At 39.3% G+C, this 25,652-nt stretch overlaps 1 protein-coding gene across 1 annotated transcript in view; it reads left to right on the top strand.

Annotated features, from left to right (window-relative positions):
- The first annotated feature begins 2,088 nt into the window (after positions 1 to 2,088).
- DCC (DCC netrin 1 receptor) overlaps positions 2,089 to 25,652 on the top strand; it is a 644,354-nt gene continuing 620,790 nt past the window's right edge. The window contains 2 exon segments of the mRNA XM_039911321.1: positions 2,089 to 2,188; positions 8,431 to 8,751. Of these exon segments, the coding sequence (XP_039767255.1) occupies positions 2,089 to 2,188; positions 8,431 to 8,751 (421 nt within the window).

Raw genomic sequence — 25,652 nt, forward strand, 5'->3', positions numbered from 1 at the left:
ATTTAGCTTTGGAGAGTACTGGTTCTTAAACCACTTCCTAGTAATTAATGAGGCAGACTCTCATGGTCGTTGTGGAGTTACCTTCAAACCAGGTGGAAAATCACTGCCAGATCAGTAGCTGTTTTTGCTACCATTTCCTCTTCCCGCCTGTCCCCAACAAAGGGGCTCTTTAAACAGCTGGAGCAGAATAAGGGGGACCTAACATAAGGCCCCCAAACTAATCGTCCTGTGCTTTTAAATAGGTGGGTGGACATTTTCTCACTCCACCATCACCTAATTTTCAAGGGATCCCTATAAGACTAGTTTTCATATTCCTGACCTATGCATTTTTGGGAGAGGAGCTTGGAGGCCAATATTTTCTATTCTAATGCCCTTTTTGACTTTTTAATAGTATTTATTATTGATAATAATAGTGGTAATAACAACAATAATAACACTTCTGGTGTTTGTTAAGCCCTTACTATGTACCAGGCAATGTACTGGGGTGGATAGAGGAAATTGGGTGGTACACAGTTCCTGTTCTGTGTGGGATTCACAGTCTCAATCCCCATTTTACAGATGATATAACTGAGGTCCAGAGAAGTGAAGTGATTTTGCCCAAGTTCACACAACAGACAAGTGTCAGAGTGAGGATTAGAACCCATGATCTTCTGATACCCAGCCCATGCTCTATCCACTATGCCATGCTGCTTCTCATTAATTGCTTACTATGTGCCAGGCACTGTGCTAAGTGCTGAGGTAGATACACGATAAACAGGTGGAATACAGTCCATTTCCCACATGGATTTACAATCTTAATCCCCATTTTATGGATGAGGTAACTGAGGTTTAGAGTTTAGTGACTTGACCAAAGTCACACAGCAAAGTGGCAGACATGGGAGTAAAACCCAGATCCTTCTGACTCCAGACTCATGCTCTATCCATTATGCTACATTGCTTCTCATAATCATAATGAATGATTATAATGTTCCTCAAAAGCCAAAACCTTCTGTTCTTCCATGGGATTAGGTTTAGCAAGGGGGCAATAAAGTCATCTCCAAGATCAGGATTGCTTTGGGCATGTGACTTCTTGGACTGTAAATATGATCCCCAGTCAATAAATCAATCAAGGGTACTTTTTGAGTGTGTACTATATGCAGAGCACTCTACTGATCTCTTGGAAAAGCACAATACAACGGAATTAGGAGACACATTCTCTGACCGCAACAAGCTTACAGTCCAGAGGGGGAGACAGCATCTCTTCCCTCTATGGCGAGCCCAGGCCACCATAATGGGTGAAAGGGCTTGGGGGATGGTGAAGACCCTCCCCTTGCCTCGGTTCTTTGGCCCCATGGCTTGTCTAGTGGGTGCTAAGGTCATTGATGACCCTTCATTCTGACTTGATCTTAGGCCTCCCTAAGATCAGGGAGGGCTGAAGGGCTTGGGATCCATTCTCCCTGGGGTGATCCCAGGAGTCCCACAGTGGCGGGGAGGGGCATGGGGGATAGCAGAGACCTCCCTTTGTCTCAGTTTCTTTGGTCCATGGTTTGCTGAGTAGGTGCTGGGATGGTCAGCGGGCCATCTCCCTGATGTGATTTTAGGCCTCTGGAGTAAGTGGAGGAGCCGGAGCAGTCTTTTATCCGTGGAGAACCCAGTTCTCCCACGGAGGGAGGAGGGTGGGGGTGGTGACAGAGACCCTCCCCTTACCTCAATTTTGTACTCTGTGTCTGACCGAGTGGGCTCCGAGGAGATCAGCAGCCCTTCCCTCTGGCTTGAGCCTAGGCCTTTGGTATGATGGGTAGAGCTGTGGGTCTCAGTGTCCCATCTTTTGGATAGATTCTAGGTCACTGGTAGGGGTGGAGGAAGGAGGGACTTTCCTCGATTCAGCTTTTTGCCCCCAGTTTTCCCGAATGGTCTCAGCCCTTCTCTCTGGGGCAATCTTAGCCAACGTGATCAACTTGTACAGGCTCCACCAGTCTCCCTTGAGCATAATACTTCCACGGGTGGCAGAGAGTCCTGGAGAGACACCACTTCACCTACTGACTTCTCCAAACACTGGCCTGACTCCTGAAGTATTTTTGGAACTTCAACTCATAAAAAAGGAGCACTATGGGAGCTCTGAGAATCCACACTATTTCTCCTATTGCTTCAGGAGGGCTCCTACCATTATGGATTGCCATGGATAGGGAGGAGGCTGGAAGGTACCTTGGTAAATATCCGTAGGCAAAAATTTGTTATGTACTAATTGCTGCAGTAAACCAAGAGTTTTAAGTTCCATGTCCAAAATTACCTCCGGTCACAGCTGGTAAACCTATTCTTTTTGTATTCACAACCCTGCATGACTCATTTCAGCTCTCCCCTGTTCACCATTTCCCCACTCCTAAAGTGGTTGCCTATCCACTTCCACATCAAACAGGAAATTCTTACCATCGACTTTAGAGAACAGCATGGCCTAGTGGAAAGGAGCAGCCTGGGAGTCAGTGGACCTGGATTCTGGTACGGACTCCTCCACTCGTCTCCTCTGTGACCTTGAGCAAGTCACTTAACTTCTCTGTGCCTCATTTTCTTCATCTTAAAAATGGGTATTCGACCCTGTTCTCCCTCCTACTTCCTCTGATTTCTTCTATCTGGCTGCCTACCCCTTTCCCATACATTCCTTCTGGCTTGAAACTCTCTCTCCTTCCATATACACCATTCCATACTGTCCCCACTTTTAAAGCCTTATTAACATCACATCTCCTTTTCCCTGGCTCCCTCTATCTTCTGTGTCATCTATGCACTTGGATCTGTAACCTTTGGACATTGTTATTTGCTCATCTTCTGCCTCACAGCACTTACATGCATATCTATAAATTATATGTTGTAAATTATTTATATTAATGCCAGTCCCTCTAGACTGTAAGCCCGTTCTGCCAGGGAATGTGTCTACCTACTCCGGTATATTGTACTCTCCCAATCGCTTAGTACAGAGATGTTATGTGACTTGCCTAAGGTCACACAGAGGCAGGATTAGAACCTTGGTCATCTGTTTCCATAGAATTCCTTAAAAAAATAAAAGATTTGAAAAATCCTGCTTTAGTGATATCTTCCATCTTCAGATGGAGGCAAGGGAAATAAAGGGATGTTACTGTATAGCTCTTGGATCAATCAATTATATTAAATGTTTACTGTGTGCAGAGCACTGTGCTTGCGAGAGTACAGTACAACAGAGTTGGTAGTCACATTTCCTGCCCACAAAGAGGTCACAGACTAAGGGAGATAGTATAATATACAGCTGAATTCTTTAAGATATAGATTCAACTTTCCCATTTTGAATATTTCTTGAACTCCTTTTTTTGTTTCTGAAAGAGTTTTTATATCTTTTCTTTTAATGCTTCTTTCATTAACTTGAAGTTTTACATTTTTGCTTGGATAGGTATTTCCAACTCCATCAGAAATTACTGTCCTCACTAAATGTAACCTAAAATCTTAGATATAAGATAACTTTCTAAAACTTCTTGGAAAATATATTCTAATAGCGGGTGTCTGTGACTGTACTTTAAATTATTTAAAATGATTAGGTGAGCAAGTACCATGAGACCCTTGCTGGTGGAAGCATTTTAGTATCTTTTGATCTTCCTGGTGAATTACAGTAATAGAATAAAGATCTTTTTTTATTTTCTTTTAGAAAAAAATCCAGATGTTTTGAGGTCCTCATCATGTAAATAAATCTTAGAATACTTCAAGCACTCCCAATTCACTGAAACCTACTGGTTAGTCACCCTTTGATTTCATTATTTAACTCGAGCCATAGCAAAACACATGCTTGGAAAATTTAATTTTACTTTTGTTTCTACTCTTGTTGAGAGAAACAGCCTGGCCTAGGGAATAGACCATGAACCTAGGAATCAGAAGGACCTGGGTTCTAATTCTAGCTCTGTCACTTATCTGACCTTGGGCAAGCCACTTTATTTTTCTGTGCCTCAGTTATCTCATATGTAAAACGGGGGTTGAGACTATGAGCCCCACTTGGGACAGGGACTGTGTCAAACCCTATTTGCTTGTATCCACCCCAGGGCTTAATACAGTGCCTGACTCATAGTAAATGTTTAGCAAGGGCCATAATTATTATTATTATTTTAAGGTACACTTGTTTTTCCATTCTTCAAATGGTCAAAAGGGGAAAGAATAAGATATTTGTCCTCTGTTTATCTTCATCTCACTTGCCAGATCAGATGTCCTCACTATCTAGGCTTTAAAAAGTTTTTAATCTTACTAATTCTGAATGTTAGCCTTTAAAGAAGAGTCTGTTGACAGTGATTGGAAATGATGATCTTAGCCCTCTGGGACTAGATCTGCCCTCCAATTTTGAATCACATGTTATATTCTTGCCCATATGGGTTTCTACAGGCTGTTTTTTTCTTTTGTCTCATGGTAGATATAAATTTGGATTGCCTTTTTGTTTGTTTGTTTTTCCTTCTGAGTAAAAGACCACTAGAGTTCCTGTTTCTGTGAGACAGATAGGGTAGAAAGCATAGAAATCTTTTTGGTTACATCCCCCAAACAGTTGAATTGGACTGGTCGGTTTGAAATTAGCTTCTCAATTAGGAGTCACTAAAATTCACTTAAAAATGCAAGTTGAATAGCACTAAATGAATTATATAGTGTTTTGCACTGTTTGATGAATTGAAACAAAACCTTTGATTTTTCTAGTCCTCCTTTTGGAGTTGTGCCAACTAGCTGTCCCTGCAAAAATCACAATCATATTAGAGAAAGCTTTTATGCTGCTGGTTTCCAGTAATTAGCATATTTTTCTCTGCTCTACTTTAAGAAAATGTCTTTCATCCAGTTTAAACCTTTGGAATTGTCCAGGACATATCCCATCTGACATTTTAGCTTTTGTTGCTTAAAGGTAGAAAGAGATATGAAGGATGGGACATCAGAAAAAGGAAGGAAAGACCAAGTTTTGTCCCCTTTTCTCTGCACAGCATGCCTGACATCTTACTAAGCAGAATACATGACTTTCAAACACATTTCTCCAGTAAAAACATGCAAAAACCACCCCATCCCTTAACACAATAGATCTTCTCCCTAGGAACCTCAGAGAATTGAAAGAATATATAGAAGAATTTTCCATCTCATATGGCAGAACTAATGAAAGTCAGTTAAACGGTGAGGTAGACTATTTCAAAGCTATATGTACTAAATGTGGTTTTTACAAGTAGAAATAACTCAAATTGCAAGTGACTGCAAGGTACTTATATTAAAGAATGATAATCTTTAACTGGAAATTATGTTCTTGCAGCACTGGGAACTCCATAACCCCCCTGGAATGAGGTTATGGATGCTTATATGGAAACATGAACTATTTGTGATATCACATGCTCATTAACTTTTACTGTCACGATCAGTTACGTTAATATGTATTGTGCTTTCTGGAATATAAATTAAATGACCAACAGAAAGGCTTTGTTTAAAAATGATGCCAAGAAAGAACAAAACAGCAAATGCTTTTTAATAACACGTGAGCATGAAGTTCAATTTGATTCCTGTTATGCTAGTTACCCAAAAAGCATGTGCTCCCACAGCTAAGTATCTCAAAGTTGTAAGACCTCAGAATTTGGTTATTACCATTTCTTTAGATTGGGTCATCAATCAAAATCAATGAATGGTATTGAGCACTCACCATGTGCAGAGCACTGTACTAAGTGCTTGGGAGAGCACAACAGAATGATTTTCTCTGTACACATTTAATTCACTGTTGTGACTACAGTGAGAGAACCTAAATATACAGACACAACCTAGATGGATTCAATATGGTTGTCCCATTGATCTTTTCATCAAAAAGTTAGGAAGATACAAAATTCTAGTTCTGTTTTGGGGTGTATAGCTAGCTGGAAGACTGCTTTCATTACACCCAAGGGCACCTGGCTAGAATTGTCACACAGAGACCAACTCCCTGCTGTGTGAAAGTCCCTTTACCAAAGATAAGGATGACAACATGAGAGGGTCTGCCCACCTTTAAAATGTTATCTACCAAAGCCAGTTAGTTAACATCTTGGAATGCAAGAATGAAATGGCATTCAATGGAGTTATATTTAGAGTGCCCTGTCCATCTAGTGCTAACCTTCTCACCAAGTCTCGATGTCGTCTGTCTCACCAAGGACGCTTGGCCTACCTCCTGCCTCTGGCCTGAAACACTCCCCCTTCTCAAATCCAACAGACAATTACTCTCCCCACTTCAAAGCCTTATTGAAGGCACATCTCCTCCAAGAGGCCTTCTCAGACTAAGCCCCACTTTTCCTCATCTCCCACTGCTTTCTGCATCACTCCAACTTGCTCCCTTTGCTCTTCTCCCACCTCTCAGTCCCACAACACTTAAGTATATAGCTGTCATTTTATTTATTTATATTGATATCTGTCTCCCCCATTCTGGACTGTGCGCTCGTCGTGGGCAGGGACTGTCACTGCTAATTGTTGTATTGTACTTTCCTAATTGATTTTGGTCAAGTCACTTAATTTGTCTGTGCCTCAGTTACCTCATCTGTACAATAGATATCAAGATGCTCCCTAGGGGTTAGGGTCTGTGCAAATTTTATTAGCCTGTATCTATCCTAGGGCTTGGTACAGTGGTTGGCACATAGTAAGTACTTAACAAACGCCGTAAAAAAAAAACTAGGTTGTTGGAGTTTCTTCTTACTCTCCACCTCTGTTGATGATGATGGTATTTGTTAAGCGTTTACTATGTTTCAAACACTGTTATAAGCGCTGGGGTAGATCCAAGGAATTCAGGTTGTCCCATGTGGGGCTCACAGTCTTAATCCCCATTTTGCAGATGAGGTAACTGAGGCACAGTGAAGTGACTTGCTCAAGCTGACAAGTGGCAGAGCCGGGATTAGAACCCATGACCTCTGACTCCGAAGCCCATGTTCTTTCCACTAAGCCACACTGCTTTTCAGAAGCAGTTGTAGTAGCAGAGAGAGATTGTGGTGAGAATAGTGAAGGCCCATTCCTTCATCCTTGCAAATAACATGGGCATGGGCTCTGGAGCTGAGTCATGTTGCAAGACCAGCAGTTTTATTTAAACATAACATTGGGATATTCCGCTCCTGGTGCAGCTGGTGTTATAATTCTGAAAGGGTTAGAGTGGACATGAAGAGGGACCAGAGTAGAGGAACAAAAATACTTGGAGTTACAGTCTCTCAAGAGAAAAAAACAAAAGAGCTAAGCTAATATAGCCTAGAGAAGAGGAGGCTGAATGGTAATTTGTATTTGAGTAAATGAAAGATGGTCCTCGGTCTGAATATATAACAAAACACATACATTTAGTCAGAATGGGGTTAGAATGGCATGCAGAGAATTTGATTCATGTAAGCAAGTATTTTTTGAATATAAGGCCAATTATAGTCACTATGATCAGACACTAGAGGAGGAATTATCAATCACTGGAGACCTTTACTAGGAGGATCAACCCACTGCGTCTTGGATGATTTCAATGTGGTCCCGTCTGAGGACAGACTAGGACCAGAATATCCTGTAAGGTCCCTTAGATCCATTAAGGGTCATCTTTTACAATCTTCTCTCCTGCTAAATTCCATGTGCTTTCAAGCCTTTGAAAAAATCACTTTTACCAGCTAAAACTTAAATAGGTCTGCTCCATTCTCCAGATCTCAAGTCTCCTAATGTTTATTTTCTTCTTCTGATTTGCTTTCTCCTCCCCTATTTTGTTTATGGGGGGAGGAGTAGGGGAGAGAGGAAACACTCCAACAATGTTTATGCTTGGGAAAGAACTTATAAATTAAAATTGAGAATTGGTAATTTACTGGGTTTGATCACTGTAAGTTAGTTTTATTAGCATCTATGCTTCAGGATGTGTCTCACCAATTTAAAAACTCATTTAAGCTTTGTGAGCGTTGCTCCAAATTCTAACTTGAACCAAATTTATCAGATGAAAGATTTATTTCTTTTAGAAAAAAGATAGCACCTGAATGGAGGGTCCTTTTTGAAATTTTAGAAATGGTTTTTGTCATCCCCAGGGTATGCTTAAGGGAAGGCTCAGTAGGTGCTCATATCCCTGAAGCAAGTATACCATTTGCCAGGCTTCCTAATGATTAAATGAGAGTTTCAGCCATTATTATCATTTTTCCCTATCTGAATCTCTGAGTATTGGATAACTCTGGAAACCTGGACTTAATAAAAGTTGATGCTTTCCTTATGTTCTGTTTATCTTTGCCAAATGTTCTATATAACCCAGTAACATTGAGTACATTTATCCCAGGGGGTTATTTTCTTTCTTCAGGTTAGGCACGATGGTTTTTTACTTGCATTACTTCTAGAACTACTTGCCAAGGATCCAAGGTGCCTTTGGAGAATCTTTATTAAAATACTACATTTAATTTTTCCTTCAGTGTGAGTGAATATCTTTTGGGTTTTGAATCAATGAACAATAGACTTCCTTCTGTTTTCTTCCAGCTTCCCAGGTTAAAACTTTTACATCCCTGCGGTTCATCTCTGAACCTTCAGATGCTGTCACCATGCGTGGAGGTAGCGTACTCCTGAACTGCACAGCGGAGTCTGATCTTGTCGTACCAGTCATTAAGTGGAAGAAGGATGGTGCCCCTTTAAACCTAGCCGTGGACGAGAGGAAGCTGCAACTGCCCAATGGTTCGCTGTATATACAAAACATAGTCCACTCCAGGCACCATAAACCAGACGAAGGCCTCTACCAGTGTGAAGCTTCTCTAGGAGATTATGGATCGATCATCAGCCGAACAGCTAAGGTGACAGTAGCAGGTAGGCAAATCCTTCCCTTCATCCCTTTGAAATCCAGTAACTGATGTCAATGAATGAACTGATAATGTTTTCCTTCTGAAAGATACAGAGAGGGGAAGTAAATCCTGTGGCACCAAACTGACACTGTTATTTTTAACAAGACCTATATTATTTTTCTGACTCATTTATGCAGTGATTTGGTAATCCTCTACTTGAATACGATGAAAATGTTCTTTAGTTTATGTAAGTTGCATTTACCAGACATTTACATTCTTCAGGATTGGCCCCATCTTGTTGTTTCTGTCACTCCCTTAGATTATCACTCCCTGGAAGCAGTGTGGCTCCGTGGAAAGAGCCCGGGCTTGGGAGTCAGAGGTCATGGGTTCGAATTCCGGCTCTGCCGCTTGTCAGCTGTGTGACTTTGGGCAAGTCACTTAACTTCTCTGTGCCTCAGTTACCTCATCTGTAAAATGGGGATTAAGACTGTGAGCCTCATATGGGACAACCTGATTACCCTGTATACCCCAGCGCTTAGAACAGTGCTTTGCACATAGTAAGCGCTTAACAAATACTAACATTATTATTATTATTATTATCAAAGGAATGTGTATAATAATTTCATCCAACACTGTAATAGCAGTACATTAGAAGAATTGGCCTCTGTGTTGAAAGTCTGTGTGTCACAAGTCATCTGATAACTCTTTTGCCAGGAGCATGGGTTTTCATTTTTGACCAAGGCATAAGGAAATGTTAAATGGGCCAATCTCATATCGTAAATAAAAGAACACCTAATTTTGAGTTCTTAAATATTTTATGAACCTAACTCTTTCTTGTAAGTAATAAACCATTCCTAAATGGATATAATTAAATTTCATGATGATTCTTCAACTCAATTAGAAAAACAGCCTGGCCTCGTGGATAGAGCACTGGCATGGGAGTTGGAAGGATCTGAGTTCCAATTCAGTGTCTTCTACTTGCTTGCTGTGTGATTTTGAGCAAGTCACAACTTATCTGTGTTTGAGTTTTCTCAACTGTAAAATGAGAATTAAATACCTGTTCTCCCTCCTACTTAAACTGTGCGCTCCAAATGGGACAGAGACTGTGTCTGACCTTATTAACTTGTAACTACCCCGGTGCTTAGAACATGTTTGTCGCATAGCCTTCAACAACTACCATAAAAAATATTTATTTAGACTCCCCAGTAATGCATCTTGGAAAATATATCAAATATAAAATCAACTATCTGATGGAAGAGAGAAGAGACCCTGAAAACTTAGTATAATGGTTAGGAAGGAGTCAGAGGATGAAAGGATCAGTAGACTAGCCAAATTGGATGTCAGACTGGGCTATGAACATCTTGAGGATCACTAAATATATCTCTTAACAGTGAAACCATGGATAGTGTGCATAGAAGGATACTTGTCTGACCTAGTGGTAAACTATTTAGACAGTATGCCTTAAAGATCATGAAGAAGGAATATGGTTGCCTGAAATTAAGTGGCAAATACCACCAAGGAATTTATTTTAAACACAACTCCTGAGAAGTAGTATGCTCAATTGGAAAGAGCACAAGCCTGGGTGTCTGGGTTCTAATCCCAGTTCTGCTACTTGTCTGCTATATGACCTTGGACAAGTCACTTAACTTCTTTGTGATTCAGTTGACCTCAATTTTAAAATGGGGATCCAATACCTATTTTCCCTACTACTTAGAATGTAAGCCCATGTGGGACAGGGACTTTGTCTGCCCTGCTTTTCTTGTATGAATGCCAGCACTTCTGAAGGAATTAATGCTTGGCAAAATAGCAGACGTTTAATAAGTACGATGATGATTACTGAAATTTAAGAAATTCGTGCCATAATCAATCAATCAGTGGCATTTATTGATTGTTTTCCATGTACATAACATTGTACTAAGTGGTTGGATGGGTACAGTATAACAGAGTGGATAGACACGTTCTCCACCCACAGCGAGTGTAGAATCTATACCTAAATGGATAGATGATAATTCAGCATCTTGACTGAATAGAAATTTCTGGGCTCTTTTTCATGTTTTCGCCAAATTGCATGTTATGTTCCATGGGAATTTCCTTCAGTGGAAAAGATTTCCAGACGTGCTTTTAGAAATCTGAATTTATTTTTGTTTTCTGTTTGTTTCTTGGGTGAAATGAATTAAGGATTCCATTCCTTCAATATATTGAAATATATGGACAGAGCTTTAGTTTTCTGAACAAAGATGAATAAAATAGTTACTGAGTTACAAGACAAGTCTAGGTTATATCATTTAGTGTCAGTAGGGTCATTCTCAGCATTTAAACCCTTACTATGATGTTTAGGTAGCATATATTAGCGCTATGTCTAAAGAAATTAAGAGTGCCAAATGGCAGAAATTCACAGTGAGCAAATATCTTTCCTGGAATAGAGTACTACAATGATTTCATCATTTGTAAAGCTATGGCAGTCAGTAGACCAGACTTCAAGAAAAAAATAAACTTAAATTCAATGGTGTAGAACAAACTGTTCAGTGTACTGAAGTTGCCTTCTTTATTTATAGGAGTCACTTCTTAAAGTTATTTCTGGTAGAGGAAAATATGGCAATTGAACTCAGCCTTTAATCAGTGGGAACATGTTATGCATTAAAACTTACCAAGTTGTACATTAGCTCTTCTCAGGAATTTCTCAATGATTCTTCAGCTCCTGACATTCACTTAGGTGAAGTAGGAAAAAGAACGGGGAAGGCAAAATAACATCCTAACTTCTTAATTCAATGGCTACTCACTTTTAGTATTTGTGGTCATTGTTAGGCCTATGACTTTAGACATGATACAGAGACAGTCATTTCCACTGATCTGGATTTTGCCACAGCTGCTCTAAACCTGAGAATTTTTTTTTGCAGCAACTCTATATATGACACTCAGAGGTTTCCTCTGAGAACGTGAGAAAATTCATTATTTTTATTTTTTTTTGGTGTTTCACTTCTGCTTTGGTATTGTGCAAAATTCTGTATTCACTTGGGATATTTAACTGGTGAAACAAAGGGAGATGTTTTAGAAAGTGGGAAGGTTAACTTTCATTTCGGGGTAACAGGAAGCAATGATGCTCCTTGGGTATTTCCAAAGAGCCACATTCCCCTTAGTTATTGACATGATCCCTTCCCACAGGAAGCTTACAGCCTAGAGGGGTGACCAACATTGCAATAAATCAGAGATGGGGAAATGGGGCTGAAGGTGCATTTAATATCAACTGCTTAATGGTACAGATCCCTGTGAAGAGACTGTGCAGAAGGTAGAGAGAGTAGGGGAAATAAGGACTTAGTAGGGAAGACCTGTTGGAGGAGATGTGATTTTTAGGATGACTTTGAAGGTGAGGAGAGTGGTAGTCTGTCGGATATCAAGTGGAGTTCCAGACCACAGAGAGGATTTGGGCAAGGGATAGACACTGAGATAGCTGAGATTGAGGTACCATGAAAAGGTTGTTGTTAGAGGAGTAAAATGTGTGGACTGGATTTGTCGGTAATCAATGATATATTGATTTATCAACAAATGAATGGTATTAAGCACATACTGTGTACAGAGGACTGAATCAAGTCCTTTGGAAAGTGGAACAGAGTTGCTGGATGTGATTCCTACCTACAAAGAACTTATAGTCTAAACGGAAAGAAACACTAAAATAGATTAAGGATAGGGAAAACAGTAGAGCATAAGAATATTTACATAAGTACTATATTAAAAGAGCTTAAGGGATACACAGCCAATTTCACAGATAATGCAAAAGGGAATGCATATAGGGGAAATCAAAGGCTTAGTCTGAATAAGCCTTTGGAGGAGATGTGATTTTAGGAGGCTTTTGAAGATGGGGACAGTAGTGGACTGTCAGATGTCAAAGGGGAGAAAGTCATGAGAGAGAACCTGGGCAAGGGTTCAGTGATGAGGCGGACAGCAATGAGGTACAGAGAGTTTACAGAGAGTAGATTGGTGTTAGAGGGGAGTGTGAGGTTTGTACTAGATCAGCGAGGTTAAGTACAGAAAGAAAGATGATTGCCTTAAAGCTGATGGATGTGGTGATGAATGAGCAGAGCTTGGTGATTTTTGAGAAGTGGGGACATATGAATTGATTGGATTTTTATAACAATGAACCAAGAGTGTGAACTGAAATGGGGAGAGACAGGGGCCTGGGAGCTCAGAGAGGAGGTTGATAAAGTAGCCAAGTTGAGATATAAGTGCTTCCATTAGTGGGGAATTAGTTTGTATGGAGAGGAAGTGGTGAATTTTATGAAGGTTGTGAAGGGCTTTTTGTTTTTTTTAAAATAGTATTTAAGTGCTTACTATGTTCCAGGTGCTATACTAACCACTGGAGTAGGTATGAGTTACTCAGTAGTCCCTGTCTCACATAGGGCTCACAGTCTTAGGCCCCATTTGACAGATGAGTTAACTGAGGCCCAGAGAAAGTAAGTGACTTGCCCAAGGTCACACAGCAGGTAGCAGAATTAAGATTAGAACCCAGGTCCTTCTGACTTCCAGGCCTATGTGCTATCCACTAGGCCACAATTGGTGACAGAGTGAATATGTGGATTGAATGAGAGATGAGTCAAGGATAAACCCATGGTTTCAGGCTTGTGAGGGGGGGAGGATAGTGATGCTAGCCTACAGTGATAGGAAAGTCCTGAGGAAGATAGAGTTTGGATGTGAATAAGAGGAATTCCATTTTTTGAACATATTAAGTTTGAGGTGTTGGCAGAACAGCCAAGTAGAGATGTCCTGAAGAAAGGAGGAAATGCAAGACTGCAGGGGGGAAAGGTCAGTACTGAAGCTGCATTTGTGACTCAGAAACATAAGGATGGTAGTTGAAGCTGTGGGAGCAAATAAATTCTCCAAGGTTGTGGGTGTTTATGGAGACTACACCCCAGTTCACATTTTTCAGTCCTCCCCAGATAACCTACTCACTGTGCCTTTTTCATAATTCATTCATTCATTTAATTATATTTATTGAGCATTTACTGTGTGCAATGCACTGTACTAAGTGCTTGGGAAAGTACAGTGTGACAATAAATGGACACACTCCCTGATCACAATGAGTTTACAAGTCTATAGGGGGAGACATTCTCCCATCACCAATATCTTGTTATTGTCATTCCTCTCACCTGAAACTTCCCCTGAGGTCTTTTATCTTCAAACTTTCTTGAAAATCTTCCTTCTGGAGACATTTTTTGAATAAGGTCTACTTTTTTGGGTATTTGTTAAGCATATACTTTGTACCAGACACTGTACTAAATACTGGGGTAGCTGCAAGCTAATCAGGTCAGACACAGTCCTTGTTCCACATCCAGTCTTAATCCCCATTTTACAGATGAGGTAACTGAGGCACAGAGAAGTTAAGTGACTTACCCAAGATCACACTGCAGCCAGATGGCAGAGCAGAGATTGGACCCCAGGTCTTCTAACTTCCAGGGCTGGGCTCTCTCCATTAAGCCACCCTCCTTCCCTAGGCCACCTGCCCAGATTGCTCCCATCCAACAGTCATCCTTAGCATTTATGCATATCCTTGGTTTTTCTTAGCTTACACATTAATCTCTTATTATTATTTGTTATGTATTGAGCACCTGTCACAAGCAGAGTACTGTAGTAAGTTTTTGGTAGGTATGTAGGTATGAAAGACAGAGGTCCTGCCCTTTATGCTACAGGTCAATATAAATTATTTACAAATAATGGGAATAGGTGGAATAGATGAATCTATCATTCCATACCCCTGTTACTAAGAAAATACAGCAGCGTTGTTTCTCTCATTCGTTCCAACTATTTATGAATGTTTGTGGCTGTGCTCCCTTGTTGAATTGTGAGGCAGGGATCCTTATCTCTACCTCAAATCTAATTCAGTCTCTTTCTTCCAAAAATTTACTACAATGTTCTTCATCCATTATGAACTCACCAAATACTCTTGGTTGATTGATATTGGTAAACTCAGCTAATACGTGAAACCCAGGAGGATGGGGTGACATATAATGGAAGCTTATGTATATTAGAAACTACAGAGAAAGTAGTAACAACACAAAATTTTCTGGATGGGGCTAGAGCTGAACCTCTAGGTGAGTTTATTGCAAAACTGGGTAAAGGTGACTTAATGGTTTGGCTTATGATAATTTGTTTTAGAGTCATCCATACAGTCCACAAAAGAGTTTTGGCCTTAGTCTGTGGCTTTCTGTGAATCCTTGCAACCTTTGAACAATTTGTTTCTAGAGCCTGTGAGCCCTTTTACTACATGTACTCTGGTCTGTCCAGTTTTTGTTCATTGTTTTAGAAAGTTATTCTATTAAATTTTGTTGAAAATAATACATTTTAGTCTTTAACAGCCTAAAATCCATAGATTCTTGGTTGTTGGTGTAGGATTATGTTTCCTTTGGCCATTTCAGTGCTTTCTTGATGGAATTTAGTGATTTTTATAGTCCAAATCATATTTGCATTTTTGTTTCTTTTTTGCCAAAATAAAAGCTAAACCACTTTCATTTATTTGAACCAGTATTTTATTCATAGGTATAATTTTTCCTCCAGTACAATAGCTATTTCAAGATGCAAATTGAAGCACTCTGCTTTTAAATAACACAGGCTCATAATTAAAATTCCCCTGTGCTTAAAAAAAGTAATTGGTTACTTGAATAGTTGCTTCAATGAATTCTCATCTAGAATACCTCTTATTTAAATGAGTTATGAAACAATTAGTGGAAGCATATTATGGCAAGACAAGTTAAAATCAACTAAATAGTATGGGACATTTGGAGAAGTGATAATCTGACCTTTAAATTCTTGCTTAAAGGAAATGGGGGGGAAAAGTTTTGTCTTAAGGAAAAGGTGAATTGGCTAGATTGCCTCAGGTCACAAAATGTTCAAAAGGAAAACATTAAGGAAAAATGTGTATATTACTTCCTCCACAGGAACAAACATTAAAAAAAAATGCCATTTGGGCCCAGTTCATATGGAAAAACAGCTTGAAAATATATCCTGGGGACTTATGATGGCCTAAAAGTTTTATTATGAGTAGCTTCACTTGTAGCACAAAGCTTTTCATTTTCAGATAATGACTTTTTTTCAAATGATGAGCAGGAAAAACAAATTACTCCGCTTTTGTAATTTTTAATGGTTTAATGCTCTGTATATAACAATATCTGTGGATCTCTGGGGAAAAAAGGAATTGTGAAAGGTGTATGTGATAATTCCAAGCAATTCTCATTTTATGATACGGTAATGTAATTTCTTTAACAGAATTGGCATTATAAATAAACAGAGAAAGTAGCGCAGATTTGGAGCAAAAATAAATTCTACTTAAAAAACCTGATGCTTCTGAATAAATTAACCATGGGAGAAGGATTTCCTTCATCAAAATATGCCCAACAAAAAGATACCACATTGTTGTAATAAAAATAACTTTAGCATGCTTTTCATAACGAGAAAACCTATTCAGGAAAGCAAAAAAAAAAAAAGATCTCCCTTTCGGTATTATTTTCCCGAAATTCACATATTAAAAACAGTTATTCTTTCTTCTCTCAGAATAAGAAGGGCAGTACTGTTCTATTGATTGTATAAGTAGTCACTGTATAATTTCACTGGCAATGTAATGGGAGAAACACTCCAAATAGCTTTTTGTGAGAGTAACTATAAACAAATTTGAGTTTTAGAGTGCCCCATGGAGTACTAAAAACTGATCACCCTCATGAACACAGGGTTTTTAAAGACTTAAATCTTAGTAACTAAATAGACTAGGTAACATATCTATGAAGAGCTGATGAAAATACAGGTGTCAGTAAATTCAGTAGAAAGCAGAATAATCAAAGTTTTATGAAGTCACTTCTAATGCATTACACTTTTTATGTTTGGGTTGTATTGTCATCTCAGTTTAACATTTTTCTAAATATCTTTTAGTAAGGTGTTTACAGAAAAAATTTGGGAGTCTTTGGAGAACTAATGTGCACCTACAAAAGTCTCTGGGTTGAACATGTGTAAGATTCTGAGGAAAATGATTGGAACGGGGGAGAAATTTCAGTGAGCCATGGGAGTAGATGATTTGAATGCTTTTCAGCAGGGATGCACAGTGTGTGCACATAAAAGCATCGACTAGAGGGCTTGATGGCCAGTTTGATTTGGTCACATTGTTGCTTAATGGATTGGGCAATTTCTGGCCATCTACTTTAGTATATTGCTCTTTAATGCTCCCATTGTTCTTTTTGGAAAAGCATTTTCCAAAAAGAAAGAGGGAATATTTAGTCACATTAAATAAAACGTGTTTAATTTTTAAAAAGCCTCATGATTCATAGTACTGAAGTAACAGAAAGTAAAAGAAACCATTTTGGTAATTTATATTTAACACGGGCCTTGCCTTGATCTCCAAAAGGTCCCCAATTTTTGTTCATAGATGGATAGATAGACATGTGTATATGACTAAGCACCTAGGGAGTAAAAAAAAAATCAGGTGTTAAATTAATATCGGGGCCAATAAACAAAAGATAGCTCTCTACTGGTTAAATCAAGAGAAATAATGTTAAGGTACTTAAGAAACCAAAGTTCCATAATTTGTACCTTAGTCTGGTCTTAATCTGGATTTATTAATGGTATTTAAACTCTATATTATGAGCCAGGCATTGTTCTAAGCACTGGGGTAGATATAAGGTAGATAAAGGTTGGACACAATCTATGTCCCTCATGGGATTCACAGTTTTAATCTGCATTTTTCAGACAAAGTAAAATATATGCCTATATTCACATTTAGGACTCAGTATCTGTCTCATAGCACATGTGACTATGTTTTTCTAGTCATACACCATGATATTCAAATTGGATTTTAAAAATACATTTGCAAACACACAGATGAGCACAGAACTCTGTGTACTAATTAACACAACTTTGGTAAGAACAAACCATGCCAATCTAGTTTCCTTATATGGCAAAATAACAAACATATTAGTGTGTTGCGGGCAAGCAATTGGAATGATGTATATTGACATCCATAAAACACTTCCTTTTTTAAAAAAAATAACCTGCTCATCCACAATCCAGGGAAATAATATTCTATACGGTACTGTAGTGGGGGATCCCATGGATAAGAAGGCAGACAAATGACATTTCGATTCAAGAGCAGTCAAGCATTAGGTTCAAAAATTTTCAGGACTGTACCTGCCCTGACTACTTCTATCAGTATATAGGAGAACGTGGAGATGTTTACATGGATTTTCATTTGAAACAAAGCCATTATTGCTAACTTCTCCATGGCCTAGTTGCTGTTCCCACTTGTAGGCAATCTGTGGAATGAAGTGTTGGCATTTCACTTGCGGGAAAGATGAAACTCATACTTTACATTGTCCTCCAATGGTGGACAGCAGGGGAAAGGGAAAGGTGTGGATTTAGTTTTGTTCATTTATTTATTCATTCATTTATTTTTAGAAAGTAACGTTGCCTCTCAGGCTTTGTGGTACACAGAGAATATCTCTATTTGTGAAGTGCTCCCACTACAGAACTCCAAGACAAGGTTTAATGCCTGTGTCTTAGGAAAATAATAGTTTTAACAACTGTGGCCTTTTACGTGCTTATAATGGACTGAGCAACAAGAAAATTAAGTTGGACACAGTCCTTGTTCCCCCAAATCCTCTGGATGTAGTAGATTTTCTTGCTAGCAGAAAAGTCATTTAGCTACACTGGGTCAAGTGCCAAGCAACAAGTTGGTGGTAAAAAAAAGGCAGCATTTCCCCTGGCTACTTTACAAATGTTCTTCGATTTCATCAATTGGTGAAATTCATCAAAGGCTTACTGTGTTCAGAGCACTGTACTAAATGCTGGAGGGAATAAAATACAGCCCAGTTGGTAGATATGTTCCCTTTCCACATCAGTGTGGCTCAATGAGAAATAATAGTGGGATTACATCAAGTAGAGGTTCAATTCCGTGTCATCCCCACTTCCCCCAATAAACTTGTCCACTAGTTCCCAGCCATTTAGTTGCCTATCTAACCAGTCACTCATTTCACTGATCACTGCCCCAGCTCTGAAGCCAAGTCCTTTCTCTATTCTAAAATTTTACTCAAGCTTCTCTTTTTCCAGAAATATCCTGTTTTCATACGACAGTCTGTAGCCACCTAGGTCCTTTTGAAACCATCTCAGAGTGAGTTTAACTTGTGCATTCATGTTACGTATATGATGATATACTCCATTCTTTATAGGATGTGAACTTTTACCCAATTTCCTCAGTTTCTATCTCTAGGAATATGGGAGTCTCAAGAGTATACTCTTGGCCCACATATTTGCCTGATGTACTGTGTCACAGAGAATTGCCTGTTTACTGGGCATGTCTTTACCTGAGGTTGAGGTTCCTAGATCCTAAATGCTCAGAATATGTTACATCGCAGCATCAGCAAGGGAAAAGAGCAAAATTGGCCATTGTGCCAAGGTGACAGGTTGTAGGCTTGTGTGGTATATGCCTGTAGACTTGGCTTCTTTGGACAGGTCATTAAGTTCCCTCAATTTTCTCATCTGTAAAACGGAGATTAAATACTTGCTTTCCCTCCTTCTTAGACTCTGAGCCCCAAATGGAACAGGTATTCTTCAATCTGCTATACTGTGTTTACCTCAGCATTTAGAATGGTTCTGTGGCATGTAGTGCTTAACAAATATCAGTGCTTAAGAAATCAAGGAGCAGCATGGCTTAATGGAGAGACTGTGGGCCTGGAAGTCAGAAGGACCTGGGTTCTAATTATAGCTCTACCATATGTCTGCTGTGTGACCTTGGGTAAGTCACTTCACTTCTCTGGGCCTCAGTTACCTCATCTGTAAAATGGGGATCGAGACTGTGAGCTCCATGTGGGACAGGGATTGTGTCCAACCTGATTAACTTGTACAGACTCCAGTGCATGGAGCAGTGCTTGGCACATAGAAAGCAGTTAACAAGTACTATGAAAAATCACAAATCACACAATATGAAAGAAAAGACTGACAAAAACCAGAGCAGTAGGGCATTTGGGGTAGAGGAGAAGAGTTATCAGTCTCTTTGAAGCTCAGTCTAACAGCCCCATACAGTCTCAATCACAGCTTTCCTAACATTCAAAAAATTGAGAGGCCTCACATTGCCCAAATTCTTTCTCCCTTTTGGGGCAGGGGCAAGAGGCAACTAGATGTCTGTTGACGTAGAACTGAGCAGCCTCTCTTTCATGTGGTAGGCTGCTGTGGCAGTCTGAGGTCCCTATATTTTCAGTGCAAAATGTTTTTTCAAGTTGAATGCTTCGAAAGAATGTGCACCGAAATATGGAGCGGACCCTTTCACAAAACCAGAAACTAGCTGCCTGATTACCTGTTAAAAGGTTAGATCTAATCAAATTCCATCCTTCTACCACCCTCTCTGGCTCCATGTACACCAGCTATATGGAAGATAGGAAAGCTGTGCTTTGATCTAACAATTTAGAAGGGTTAGAAAATTTTCATATAGATTTAGGCCTTTGTTCCCCTACACCCAAAGAACCCCATTCTCTGAAGTTTAGCATTTTATCATCTTGTCATGCTGTCATAGTTACCCAATTCAAATATTAGCAGACAGAAGTTCTTTCGTCAGTAAATAGCCTGTCCAACCTCTGCCCTACAGTACATCGGGTCTAATGTGGTTTTCCAGGAAGTATAGGTAATGAACCCAGACACCCACTGTGTCAAAGAGAAAATTGTTGCCTCACTTTAAACTTGTACTGGTCTTCAAATATCTGTGGGTTTTAAACTCCAGTTGGGGGGTACTGTCTAGTTTCCCTGAACAAGATGTTGTTATTCATTGACTTCTCAATTGGACATCTAAATTTTAAATCCAGGCAAAGAGAACACAATGAAGGGGTCAGAGTAGGATTGCACACATGATTTTAGTTTATGCATACACCTCATTCACCTTGTGTTCATGTACTTCTCTTCTGAGAAAGTCATTGGTTTACAATTTGCAATGTTGCAGGCATCACATGCTTTCAAATGATTTAACCTAGTGTTATGAAGTCCTGGTTTCCCAGGCTTCCTGATAAGAAAAAATGCAACCTCTTGTCCTGTGAATCTTTCAATCCAGTTTTCTAGTGCTCTGCTGTTCACACCTCAAAATTACCTAGGAACTAGGTTGGTATGAGTGTATGATAAATAATAATAGCTTCAGTTTTGTAAACAGCCTTCCCTTGGCTTTGCAATCTTTGTTGCTTGTTTTCCTTGATTTTTCCATTTTTTCATTCAATTTTACAACAGTGTGCATCCCATACTTGGCCATTTCCACCCTCTGAGTGGAATCCACAGGCAAATACAGTTTTCATGAAGAGTTTATATATTATATATATATATATATTCATATATTCATTTATTCAGTAGTATTTAATGAGCACCTACAGTGTGCAGTGCAATGTAATTCAGTTCTTGCTCTTGAGGAGTTTGTAATTTAATGGGGAGGCAGATAGACATAAATTACATACATACGGTGGAAGCAGAAGGAAAAGCATTGATATAATTTATATGAGCAAGAGTATGGGAAAGTGAAATAACTTAATAAATACATGGATAAGTAAATGGCATGAGTATATTGATATATACATACATGTTAAGCATATCTGACTATAGACAAGTGCTAAAGTTGCCAGTTGTGATAACTTCTACCACTTCTAGTTGTTTCAGCTACGGTTTCCTCTTTGTCGATGTAGGCTTTCAGGGGAGCTACAAATGGTTTTTTATTAATGGTGGTTTTAAATCCAAAAGGGACTTCAAAGAGCTTTGAGTAGTTTCCATATCTAGAGATTTTTTTAAGAAGGGACACAATCCTATCTCAAACGGCTTAGTTGGTACCTTCCCTGAAGAGGGCTAGACATAGGCCCCTTTCCAGCAATTTGATTCACGGTTTCAAAAAATCACTCCAATCAATCAATAGTATTTATTCAACAACTGGAAGACTACAATATAATGGAGTTAATAATGGAGTTTGGAATCTAGTAGGGAAGGCAGATGTCTAAATAGTGGAATAGAAGGATATGTATTTAAGTTTGGCAGGGTTGGGCTGGTTAGTCAAATGATTAAGGGATACATACCCAAGTACATAGGCAATGCAGAATGAAGGGAGAATTGGGAACGGGGAATGAGAGTGGCCGGGAAAGGCTTCCTGATGGAGATATGAAGGACTTTGAAATGGGTAAAGCAGTAGACTGTGGTGGGAGGGAGTTCCAGGCAGGAAGAAAGACATGAGCAGGATTTGATGGTGAGTGGTAAAGTAAGTAGGATGTTGTTAGAGGAATCATGTGTGCAAACTGGGTTTTAGTGGGAGAAGAATGAGGTTAGATGGGGGAATGGAGGGGGTAACTGAATGAATGTCTTAAAGCCAGTAGTAAAAATTTCTGTTTGATGCGGAGATGGATGAGCAATCACTGCAGGTTTTTGACAATCCATTGACAGCTCAGCCAAAATTTAAATACTTCCTGAGCATGTGGAATAGCTTGAGCCAACATAATAGCCCTATCTTTAGGATAACGCTTCCTCATCCTTCATGTGTTTTGGAATAAATCTGGGCCCCTCAAGTTAGAACTCTCTTTCGAGTCACCTACTGTTTCTAAACATTGCTATACTCTGACCTGGCCAGTGTCAATCCTACGAAAAAAAAAAAAAAAAGGAGAGCAAAACCTGGGTAAAAGGTGACATCCTTAGTGCCTGCTACCAAAGGACTACATTTGGGGTTCTTAGAAAGTTCACTGTCCTGGGGGATTTCTCTAAAGCTCCTTCTAGAACAGTGGAATTCAATGGTAGTCCCTCCCAACTGCCTAACATCTCAAACAACATGGTAAAACACTGGTCACAGGTGATTGCCCCTGTTGCATTCGTCACATGGTTAGATTGAAGTTTGGCTGTAGAAAGGCTGAGATGTGATGATGGCCTCAGACAGGGTGACTGAGCTTACTGAAATGCTTGCTTTTCAATGGCTGCAGTCATTTCTGCTGTAATGTGGTAGCTCTTTTCCCGAAGAAACTCATGTTACGATAACCACTGACTCAATGGGGATTGAGTTAAGGTTAAGGGGTGGATGGTACAAAGATATTGGAAGACTGACCTTTTTAAATACTAATTCCTATGTTAGACCCACCACTAGCTGAATGGTTTATACTCTTAGTTGTCATTATTTTACTACAGTAAACGCACTCAGTTCACCCATAACCCATTTTCACTCAGCCAAACTGACCCTGCACCTTGTTTCACCTCATCATTATAAAGCATGAGGGTGCTTCATATGTGACAGGGTTACATTTATAATCTTGCATCTTAGGCCAATTTGTACTTGCCATTACAAATCTTTCTGTCAGGATGGATATATTTACATATATATATATATGAATATACAATTTATATATATATATATATACATACGTATGTAAATATATAATGTATAATTTATATATGTACACATACGTATATATATATATATATATATATATCAATAGCTTGATATATCTTTCCATAGAGAAAAAGAAAGATTTTCATAAACATAGATACATATTATAGGTAGTAATAGTGATAGTAATAGTAATCCCTGCCCACAATGAGTTTACAGTCTAGAGGACGGGCTTACAATCTAACGCTCCTTAGAATATAGCGAAGGAAAACTTATGAAAAAATGGCAAGGGTTAGAAATGTTTCTTTTAAACATCCACACCAAAAGAAATAAAATGCCCAGAGTTGATTTGGGGAGGAGAAGGGTGACTTAAGAACAACTTCATTGTATTGTACTTTCCCAAGCACTTAATAAGTCTCTGCACACAATATGCTTTCAATAAATACCATTCAGTTGTTGATCAGGAACAGTGGGAAGAAAGAAATTTCAAAGAACACTGAAAGGTGCCTATTTCTGTAGAGGATAAATACTCTTGAAGCAGAAATAGAAATCATTTATGGAAGAATTTTAAAATGCATAAAACTAAAGAGAGTATCAATATTAGAAGGTGAAAATTGAGGCAGTGATAGAGTGGAGAGGCCAGTTGTAAAAATGATTTTTTTTCCTGAAAGTTTCTAAAGTCCCAGTCCAGGGCTCACCATGATAGTCCATTGTTCTGAGGCAGTCACAATCTCTTCTGAGAGTCTTAACATCTTGCTTCAGTCCTGAAGTTTAGGGTTCTTTTGCTGTTAATGAAGCACTCTATATTACTCATTGTATAAACCCAATGTACTAATATATCCTGCCTCCTTTACATTTATGTAGTCTAATGCTATCTCTGTAGGACTGTAGGATTTATAGGCTAGACAGAGGTTTGAACAGGGCAGTGAGGAACTTATGGAACAAAAGCAAAACAAGAAATAGTCTGCTGTAGGAAACAGTGGGGCTCCCTCCCCTATTTTTTGTTACCCATGACACAAAATATATTAACAGAGGAGAGATAAGGGCATTGGTCTCTCAGAGGAAGGGGCTCTATGCCTTAACTTATTCCCAGTGGAGTCATTCCATGTTTCTGTAATCCACCAAATAATATTTAGCCAGTCACTTCCTAGGATTCCTAATGTAGCTTTACACAGGGCAGATAAACCAGCAGTCTTCTGCTTCCCACAGGCTATATAACTTACTGGAGAGTTGTAAACTTCAAGGGGAGCCCTGGGTGTGGTAGTAAGGTGTGGTGAGTATACAATCGTGACTACACCCCATCCTTGTATATCTACATATTCCTATGAGAAGAATTACCTAGTAGTTATTGGGGTGGGATAAAGTTTGGTCCCCTCACTGCACTTTATAATGAGAAACTAGGCTGAAAGGATCAACATAGCTCCTCAAAGTGGAGGAACAAACCCACAGTGTGTTCATTTTGCAGAGTAGATCAAGTTTAGGAAAATCTAAGCACTGATTTTACTAGATCCATAGTCCACCTACAATATTCTGTCTTCATCTCCCACTAAAACTGAGCTTAGACATTTCACTTCTATAATAGCCACCTCTCCCCTCTCAGGGTCGCATCTGGAGAATTTCCAGGACTCAACCAGTCTGGACTATGGAAGGGAGAATCAAGCAGGGGCCTACCCATTCCATTCCTAGCTTGGGCAGTGGCTAGCAAGTGGAAGGCAGTGTGCTATAAGTCAAAACTCACCCGAGCTGGGCAGCAGTGGCATGGGAGAGAGTTGAAGGTGGACACTCAAGTTTACTGTTTGGAAGGACGCAATGGTCAACCACTTCCGTATCGTTACCTAGCAAACTCTGTGGATATACTACCAGAACGATTGCCAATGGAGGTGGGACCTTCTGGAAGAGATGTGTCCATGGCATTGCTATGGGTCAGAGACAACAGCGTAAGACAAGACAATACCCTCCTCTAACTTTGCCTCACTCATCTCTCACTGTTGGACTTTTCTCACACCCTCACTCCTATGTGGAACACCCTCCCCCTTCACATCTGGCACCATCATTGTGTTCATCTTTAAGTTCCTACTAAAAAAAAGATTAACAGGTGGCAATGCAGTATTCACATCTGCTATTTCTTTGGAAGTACTGGGAAGATTTTCTTTTCCCATTGTAATATCACAAAACATCTAGGAGTTGCTGTGCGACTGAACCGCAACTTGGAAATTCAAGATGCTATGGCTCTAGTGTTACAAAATATGTCAAAGATGTCAAAGGTTATTGTTACAGAGAAGAAAATTGAGCTTACGTGCTCTTGCACTTTAAATCATGGTTCAAGAGTCATAGAATATCATTTGAAAAAGAGAGTCCTAGAATTGGGTGAGAGCATTAGATTGAAACTTTTGCCTTATTGGGAATGCTTAGAGTTGTATAACATAAAACCAGCAAAATTAACAGTCTGGATTTAGAGCACTCCAAAAAAGAGACAGGAATAAAAACCCCTTTATCATTATCATCATCAACAACAATGTTATTTACTGAGTGCTTACTTTATGCAGAGCACTGTGCTAAGTGCTTGGGAGAGTACA

The sequence above is a fragment of the Ornithorhynchus anatinus genome, chromosome 3, assembly GCF_004115215.2.
Source record: "Ornithorhynchus anatinus isolate Pmale09 chromosome 3, mOrnAna1.pri.v4, whole genome shotgun sequence".
NCBI classification, from domain to species: domain Eukaryota; kingdom Metazoa; phylum Chordata; class Mammalia; order Monotremata; family Ornithorhynchidae; genus Ornithorhynchus; species Ornithorhynchus anatinus.